This window comes from Chelonia mydas, chromosome 4 (assembly GCF_015237465.2).
Source record: "Chelonia mydas isolate rCheMyd1 chromosome 4, rCheMyd1.pri.v2, whole genome shotgun sequence".
NCBI lineage: Eukaryota > Metazoa > Chordata > Testudines > Cheloniidae > Chelonia > Chelonia mydas.
In genome coordinates this window covers 4,202,248-4,211,817 of record NC_057852.1, presented here as the reverse complement: position 1 = coordinate 4,211,817, position 9,570 = coordinate 4,202,248, and the positions used below count along the sequence as shown (strand labels likewise).

Below are 9,570 nucleotides of genomic sequence, written 5' to 3'. Positions count from 1 at the left end.
AATAACAAAATAACAACAGTGGGGATGTTTTGATTTGTTTTCAGCATCCTGGTCTAACTGGCTCACAGTGTCAGCCAACCACAAGGGCTAGAAACGAACTTGTTTTACAGAGGAGAGTCTCCCATAATCACAGGGCTCCAGGAGCTGGGGCTTTAAGGAAAGCACCAAACGTTGTGCGACTAATGATAATATCAGGGGGGTTGCAACATTTCTGAGGTAAGAACTGAGGCACAGCTGGCATCTGTGCCCAGCAGGGAGCGGTCCTGGGCCAGGCGGGAAGGGGTGTGATTTGGGCGCTTCATTTTGCTGGTCTAGGGAGGCTGAGTAACATGTTGTCCCTGGCCCTCTGAGGATTCCCCGCTGCGATACTGGCCCTTTAAGGAGCCACCTCCCTTCCCCGACAGGACCCTCGCGCAGGGCTTCACAGCCGCCCGAGACACAAGACGGGGAGGGGGGTCGAGCTCCTGCCTTGGCGGCTGCGCAGTTCTTACCGGAAGTGTTGTCTCGCCGCATACGCACTTCCGGGGGTGGGGTGGGGTCGGGCCTGCTCTGCGCCGGCGGCCGGCTGTGCGCTGAGGGGAGCGGCGGCGCTATGGCCGGGATCAAAGGTGCCGGGGGCCGGAGCGGTTGTTGGCGCTCGGCGTCGGGAGGGGTCAGGGAGCGGAGGCGGATGGGTGCCCCGAGACCCAATGTCCCAGCTACACCCCGTGCCCCGAGGTAGAGGGGGAGCCGCCGGGGCAGCGCCTTCGCTCCCCGGTGCGGGGCCGGTCTCCCGCAGCCTCGGGTCGGGCCCTCCACCCTGGCGGGGAGCAGTGGCTGGGCCGCGGGCGCGCGGAAACGGCTGTCAGAGCTGCCTAGCGCCCACAGCGCCGCGGGAGACCGGGCGCCGCGCTGAGCGGCTCTCGGGGTGAGCGCTCCCTGTGGGGGAGACTCGGTCTGGAGGCCCGAGTGGTCTCTTCCTCCGTGTGGCTGATCCAGGCCAACCCAGTACCCACCGCCGGGGGCTGGCAAACACACCCGTACCTTGTCCCCACTTGGGTTTGACTGCAAGGTAGCTGTTTCCACGTGAAAACAAAGCCGTAGGCCTGCAGCACTTGATTGGCTTACCCTTGGCTCTCGTTCGTGGGGGCGCCTTTGCAGACAGGAGGGTGGAAGGTCAAATTTTAAACACCCACAACCAGTAAATTCTGCATGAAATATTATTTGTGCTTTCCCTCGCTCTTCCAATGAAAGTCATCTTCTGGCTACTGGCAAGCTGACTCCTCAAATCCTAGATTTACTCTAATCTTCATTTGTATTGTATCTATACAACTAGAATCTCCAGTAACATTTTTCGTAAAACAAATCCTAACTTTAAATGGACTGAAATCTCTTGGGGAATACCTTTATGAATCTGTGAAGTTAAATAATTCTGATCTTAGGACGTTATTTAAAGACAGATTTACAATGAAGCCAGCCTGCTGGTTAAGAATTGGTAAGACTTCAGCTTCTTGAAAATCTGTCATTTGCCTCAAAATGTTTTCAGATAAAAATGAACACATGGAACCAAAAGCACAATAACTTAATGGGAAACAGGTTTAACATGAAATTTAACATATTTCTATATTAATAATTCCTTTGATTGTTTAGAATTTGAAATGAGCTAGAAGTAGCCTCAGGTACTAGCTCTGCTTCTGAGATCTCACTGATTTTTGCTGTATAATTGTATTTTCTCTTAAAATGACCCACATAAATAGAAGAAACCGACTGAGTGTACGGGGTAAACAGTACAATGTACTATGGGCAAAATGCTGTCAAATTAATGAAAGGGCTGATTCAGAGTCCTTTGAGGTCAGAGTTTTTGTTAGCTCCAGTGGGCTTTGGAATCCATAAACAAACCGAATAATCCATTTTGAAAAATATGAAAGGAAAATACTTTTTACAATTCCAAAAACTCTGTTCACTTCAATTTTATTGTCTGAATCTATACTGGGAAATGGGTATGTATATACCACGTAGCTTCATGAGAAACCTCTATTCATTCTCATTGCTAGCTTAATCATACTGCCCAAGTTAAATCACATTTTCCTCAGAATAGGATTAATAAATGAAGTAACCCCATGAGGTTACCTGAAGGGACTCAACCTCTCTTGTGCTTGAGAAAGTCCCAAGGTGGATATGACAGTCCCACTTGCATCATCTTTGTTCTTTAAGTATTAACAGGTGAAAATATGTAGCAAACAAAGAGGTGAAAGCCTCATTTTAAATTACATTCAAAACTTCATCTAAAATAGACTTTCTTTTAAAGCTTAATATAAATGTTCCTGTAACCAAAGTTACATTTTTGTGTAGTGTTAAATACAAATGTACAGAACCTTTTACTGTAATACCAATAAACATCTCCTTAAATTAAATATGAAATAAATGAGAAATAAAATGTTTGCTTATAATGCTCTAATGGCTTGGAATCAGTGAAAAGAATCTGGGAACTTGAGTTTCAGTAGGTTTGACTGAATCCTACTTAATACACAAATGGTAGCACTTTAAAAGATTTAATTCTGAAAAGCATAGTAGCTGTAAAATTTAATTTGGCTGTATATCAAGTTAACATTTTCATTGGTAAATAACTGAGCAGTTTTAAGAGGACATTGTTTGATAGGATGTAAAATGAGGATTTAAAACAATTACACTTTCACATCAGTCAATGGGAATAGCTTCTATTTTCTGATTTCAAAAAAAAAAGATTTCTAGTGGATGCAATTACCATACTTTATTTTTATCTAAACGTGGACATCTCAGAGTGTGAAATAAAATTATGAGGTATATGTTGCATGTGACTTGACACTAATTTAGTCAAATATAACTTCAGAATAACTTTTAAAAAAAAATCACATAAGAGAAGGTTTCAGAACATAGCCTTGTGAACAATTGTCAATCTCTGACCTATGATACTAAACAATGAATAAGTATAAGGCAGTAAGTTTATACAAAGGAGGCTGGGCTTCTTTGCTAAAATCTTATTGTGCTAAGTGAATACAAGTAATTTAGAAATATGTCCAGTTGTATTTTTTGCAAGCTTGATTATGGGATATTCCGTTCAATAAGCGTGATTTGTGGCTCATTTCAAAGTTCAGCCCATTTGCATTATTAGTGTGACACATTTGTTTTTCACAATTCAAGTAGTTGAATAGATTTCCTTCAAACATGCAAAAAAATTAATCTTCTGTCTAGCCCCAAGGAGTTTTTGAGCAAGTGAAAAACAGGATTATTATTGAATCTGTTTTGCAACCTTAATTACAGCGTATTCTGTCAAGCAAATGCTGGGGAGGAATGAGATCAGCTCGCCCCAATCTACTGGAACAGCATCCATTGATCTGTTTTAAATGTTTATAAAAGTAAAATTGACTTGGATATTATAGGATACTCTGTAAGCTCGAAAGCTTGTTTTTCTCCCCAACAAAAGTTGGTCCAATAAAAGATATCCCCTCCTCCACCTTGACTTTGAAAGTCTGTTAATGCAGCAGGAGGAGGCTGTTATCGCAATGACACCCTTGACTTGTGTAGATATTGTTCAGCTTTGCCAACAGCCAAAAAAATTGTTAATGCTTTCAGATTGTGTAGTAGTGTTCCATGTGGTCCAACAAACTGACCATCCTGTTCTTGATTTGTTTTCCTTACAGCTTTGATTAGTTTGTCCTTTGGAGGAGCAATTGGACTAATGTTCTTAATGCTTGGATGTGCTCTTCCGCAGTACAATAGGTAATGTATACAGTTTGACCTCTTGCCCTTTCACTACTGAATAGTCTGTCCTCCAGATCTAGTGTACTGAAAACCCTTTTGGTGCACACTCGCCTGTTCCTATAGGCAGTTTTTTGATTATGGATTGAAAATGTTGGAAAAAACAAAGATCACCTGTGAACTAGTTTGCAGCTATCTGGTCAGAAGAGGGAAATCAACTAATATTAATAGGATAGTCTTAAATACAAACCGTTAAGGAAAGCATCAGAAAAATATTTCTCAAATACTCCTTTTATCCTATAACCTCTGTGTACTTGCGATTGACAAGGGTTTTAGCATGTAGTGAAATGGGAAATAGAAATGTATTGCCAGTGTGGTGGCCACTTTGTCCAACAAGCTCTGTTGGATAGTTGGCAGATTCACTGATACATTCAGTGTTGTAGCTGAGTTGGTCCCAGAATATTCGAGAGATAAGGAGGGAAAGGTAATATCTTTTATTGGACCAACTTCTTGGTCTCTCTCGCCAACAACAGTTGGTCCAATAAAAGATATTACCTCACCTAGCTTGTCTCTCTCGATTCACTGATAGACAAGCTTGTAGACCATCTAGCCCAAGGGAAGGCCCTTCTCGTTTCTTCCATATACCAGGTCTGTTTGATAAATTGTCCTGGTCTTTCAACTTATGGTAGAATGAAAAAAATATACTAAACACCTCTTGCTAGGTAGGATGACATCTTGCACTGTTGTTGTGGGATAAGTTGTCCTCATGGGTCTGTGTTTTGGTCTGTAGCGTCCTTTTCCCTGCTTTCTGTGTGTTGAATGTCAGGTGTAGTGCTAAATATACTTTGTATGACCCCTTCTTACTGAGTGAACTCTAAACTTAAAATATCTGCCAAAATATTAATTTTCCAAGTTCTTAAAAATATTATGGAGGCATTCATTCCATTGCTATGCTATTGCTATGCTTTTTTTTTTTTATAAATGTCTGTGGAAAACAATTGTCTCCTTCCACAGATAATTTTTTTATGGGCAGCTTTTAAGTCCTATAAAGCTTGGCTTGGTTGCTAAAATATTCAGAGTGGAGTTGATCATATCTGGTTCTCTTAAATGATGCAATGAGGCTCCCAGAAAAACATGGATGGCTATGTCTTTCCCTTCATTGTGTGCTTAAGAAACCATATCAGTTTAAGTGTTAATAAAATAAACGATTATTGCCAAATGGTATGGATGTATGGATTACATAATGGCATTGTTACACTTGGACATTTAAAATGTTAAAAGATCTTGGCATTTGATTATTTTTAGTAATGATAGCTGGATTTGTTTTTTTTGTTTTAAATGTTTCAATACAAGTTCATGAAGCGAAGGGAGGAGCAGATTGAGATCTTTCTCTATAACCTTCTGAGAACTCCCTCCCTCTCAACCGGTTTTCCTCCACTGTCATTGAGGTCAGCTGAATCAGCCCCAGGCTTGAACATCTGGGGCTATTGCCAGAACATTTTCATCGGTGGGCCTATCTTGGTTATGGAATTCACTTCCCACATAAATGAACGGGAGCCAATATGTCTGTCAGTTCATGTTGGAATGCCCCATTCTTAAAGTTTTGCCTGAATAGGAAATCGATTAAAAGAGGGTTATAACTTTGCAGTGGGGCAAGCGACTAGTTCTTAATATGCTTTGTACAGCAATCACTGTGGTAGGGGCTTCTTAAACTTTCCTGTTTCCTGGGTGGTGGGATAAAAGTATAATCTTATATCAGGAAAAGCAATAATAAAGTATTTACTGTGGAGAAATGGAAATATTAACTCTTGTCTCTTTTTTTTTTCTTTTCCCCAGCCAATACTGGCCACTGTTTGTTCTGTTTTTTTACATCCTTTCTCCTATTCCATACTGCATAGCAAGAAGATTAGTAGATGAAACAGATGCTACAAGTAATGCTTGCAAGGAACTAGCAATATTTCTTACAACAGGCATTGTTGTCTCAGCATTTGGACTACCTATAGTATTTGCCAGAGCACAACTGGTTGGTAATATTTCCATATGGGAACATGTTCTTTGCTAAATGATTCTATGTTGTGTAATACTCTCTCTGAGCTTAAAGTTTTGCTGATTCATTTTGATATAACTTAAACTTAAACTAAGATGTTTAGAGTGTACCTGAGTAGATGAAAATATATATAACACAACAGCAATATAAAAACTTACCCCCAGAAACAAAACTAGAAATGTTCCAAATAATTTGGAGACCATTTGTATAATAGTTAGAAAGGATAGTTCCTTGGTAGTCAGCTTTTTCTCTTTCTTCTTTTTGTTAGGTTCAGTAAACAAAAATATAGGATGTCAGAGAATGATGAAAAAATGAGTGGCCCTCATTCTAATCCATGTATAATTCTCTTCAGTCCCTCAAAACACTCTGTACTGCTTTGTATTCTTTCACTTACACCTTTTGAAAGAATATCTAGTCTGCTTTAATTCCATTGAGAAAATCAGAAAATAAAGTTGTTTAAGTTCTTTCCTAGAGGGAAACCTCCCAACTGAAGTGTGGCTTTCAGAAGTGCCTGAGGGAGTCAGGTGCCCAACTTCTATTGACTTTTAATGGATTCTGAACACCTAATTCCTTTAGATGGCTTTTGAAAATCCCACTTAGTTACCAAGATAACTTTTTTTTTTTAAAGGGCTGCATATATAATTCTCTGTTTAGGCAAGTCTAGTACTCGGGCTAGCAACCAAAGAAGCACAAGGGTAGGTTGAGAGCAGACGTGTTTTACTGTGTTATCTAACCCTGCTTGGAGCAGGTCTAGATGATATGGTGGTAAAAAGCAGCTGTACTTGTACTCTAGCACTTCTTCTATTGCTAGCAGTGTGGGGAGCTGCTCTGGTGCCGGACCAACTGTGAGAGAATTGTTAAAACATGTACCTGGGCTTTATGGTTTAATTTCAAATCATAATATACAAACTTGTCCTTGCATCAGTGACTTGTTACATTTCAGACCACGTTCAGTAACTTTGCATACTCATTTTTGTCTCATTTGGTTGCTTCTGCTGTTTGTTTCTCTGTATATGTAACTAAATTTCCCTTATCCACAGATTTTGTGGGGAGCATGTGCACTCGTCCTCACAGGGAATACTGTCATCTTTGCTACTATCCTAGGATTTTTCTTGGTCTTTGGCAGCAATGACGACTTCAGCTGGCAGCAGTGGTGAAAGGAGTTTAGTACAGAACTGTCACAGACATCGTGTCATTCAGTGGCCATCCATACAAATGAGAGAAAGGGCAATAAGGAGAAATAGCATAGCAAACCTTGGGTGTATTTTAGATACTCTTTTTCACCTTGTTTATTGTAAGTGTACTATCTTGACTGACTTGCTGATGGATTTCAAGGTTTCTATTGTTTGGAAGAAGACACTGTTTTCACTTCCTTTTATCTAAATATGTTTAGTATCTCACTTTAAAAATTGTAATTGTTGTTTCCATTCTGTTTTTGTATTTATGCTACATATAAATGCTGGAACAAGAATTTTTAAATGGTTTCATTGAAAGGTTTTTTTTTTTTTTTTTTTAAAGAGCAACAGTAATATTGAGTTAAAGATAAAATGTATCTTTTTTTTTTTTTCTTTCTCTTGACCCTGGTGATTAAAATATGATGTACAAAGGAGACAAAGTAAGCAATTGTACTGCCCAAACGACAACATTGTCAATAAGCAAATGTGTATGGGGGTGTGGGTATGCATAATGGGTGGGAGTACCAGCTGTAGACTTTTCTGTTCATACCTCACTATGACTGAAGTATTGATGCCACTGGTTTGGGGATGGGGCTTCTGCCAATAAGCAGGTAATTATTTTCTGGGATCTGATTCCTATGTTTTTAACACCCTTAAAGGAGTACTTCCCCCTTTTTGTTCTCAACTCTTGCGTGGGTGTGACATGCAAATCTCTTATCTGTAAGTTTATTGATGCTATAAAATGCAAAATTTAAATTGCATTGTTGAGAAAAGAAAACTGACATTTAATTCCATTTTTCAAAAAATCTGTGTTGAAATGTTTCTATTTATAAGTATTGTATGTTTTTGGTCTTATGTCAACTTTTCACATTTTACCAAAGGGAGGTAAAATGTTCATTTATGGAACTACTGATGTGTGTTTTTGTGGTTTTTTTGTTTGTTTGTTTGTTTTTTTGCAGCGTATACAAAATATTTTCCCCGCTTCCCTTTTTAAATTTATTTTATACATAGTATATATTGAGTAAAATGGCTTTTCAAATGTAGACTAACACTTAAATCATAGGTATTTAACTTATGTAAGAAAATTGATTGCTATATGAATATACAGTACCGTCAAAGCACAACTTTTTTGCAAGTCTTTGACTGAAATGATTTCCTAGTGACTGTCAGTCTTTCAGTTCATGCATTATCTGTTAACAGTAATGTTATCTGTAATAATTGTAGTTCTTGTTCCATAAGGCTATATCACCTGTAATTTACAATATTTAAGACAAGTTTTCAGCATACCTCTCAGTTGTCTGTTTTTAATTGAAGCAAATCCTATTTATTAGACATTCATTGTGGTAGACAGTGGATTAATGCAGATTAGCCAGGCTTGATTGTATTAGATGCATCAATAAAGCTGACCAAAAATACTTCTAAATCTATTTTTATTCAACTTTTTTTAAAATGAAGATTAGAAAGCTAACTGTGCAGGCATGATAAAAATTGATTACTTAGGTCTTAATGACCAGTGCTTCAGTATAAAAAAGCACAGAGTAAGTGGATCTTGGCTTATCTTGTTTGAAAGGGGATTATTTTATTTATACGGATGTAAACTAACTATAAAACTGACTATTTCAAGTCTGATAGTTATATATGTGATATTGTATGTTCAAGATATGTAGTCTAGTGTGTACAGCTACCTGTCTGTCTACTAAAGCCACACAATGTTGTGGCTTTGAGCAATATTCTCCATAGCTATAAAGGAACTGAAGAATAAAGTCATAGGTGTGCAGAAAGTGAGTCTTTAGCAGATAGCATTTCAGCCACCTGTAAAGACATGTAACAGAAGAATCTGCTGAGTAAGGTGGAAATTTTCAAAAGTGCCTAAGTGAGTTAGAAGCATGTTTCATTGACTTTCAGTGGCACTTGTCCATGCTTTTGAAAATCTTCTAAACCAGTGGCTAAGGATAGTACTTGCCTTCACACAAAAGGTAGCACTTGTGACTTTGACAACTCCTCCCAGATTCTTGAATTTTTTTGACCTGTCCCAGTCAATTGCCCAAGAAATGAGTTCTGTTTTTCCCATACCCACATTGCTTTCCTAGTTGTCATTGTAATACCCTGTTACTCTTCCACTTGACCACAGAATTTTTTATATTTAATAGCTGTGTATTTTTCTGTATATTTGCATTGACAGCATTGTGTTCTTGACCTTGCACACTAATTAGACATAGTGCTGTCTCTGGTTTCTAGGCTAGACACTTGAGAGGTATGATTTTTCCATATAATATGCACTGAAATAGCATTACCATCCTTCTATAGAGAACTTTTAATGATGAAACAATAAACATTTTAAATATCAGCTTGAGTTCTGGGTATTTAATTAAAATATACTGTTATGTTAATCAAAGAGTAGAATCTGATGTGTTTAAAACATGGATTGCTTTCCCCAACTTGTTTTCATAGGGTTGTCCTTGCTGTTGGAAAAATGTGCTTGTTTTCAAAAATTACTTGAGGCAGTTCTGTGAGCCAGTACTTCATTAATCTGAGGCTGCTATTGAGGTTTATTGTGGAGGTTTAAGATCATATATTCATCAGTACACAGTGATGTCCCAACAAACTCCAAAAAAGCCATAAAAGAGAATT

At 38.6% G+C, this 9,570-nt stretch overlaps 1 protein-coding gene across 2 annotated transcripts; it reads left to right on the top strand.

The window, feature by feature from the left end:
• Positions 1–456: 456 nt before the first annotated feature.
• On the top strand, positions 457–9,286 carry LEPROTL1 (leptin receptor overlapping transcript like 1). 2 transcript variants are annotated; one of them, XM_043545324.1, is made up of 5 exons: positions 522–608; positions 1,316–1,474; positions 3,660–3,738; positions 5,554–5,740; positions 6,805–9,286. In XM_043545324.1, exons 1-5 carry the CDS (start codon positions 593–595, stop codon positions 6,919–6,921), a joined length of 558 nt encoding a protein of 185 aa, XP_043401259.1. In that variant the 5' UTR covers positions 522–592; the 3' UTR covers positions 6,922–9,286. The 2 variants fall into 2 exon arrangements, with proteins under 2 accessions (XP_007070653.1, XP_043401259.1); XM_007070591.4 differs by lacking the exon at positions 1,316–1,474 and having other exon boundaries at positions 457–608.
• Positions 9,287–9,570: the final 284 nt, after the last annotated feature.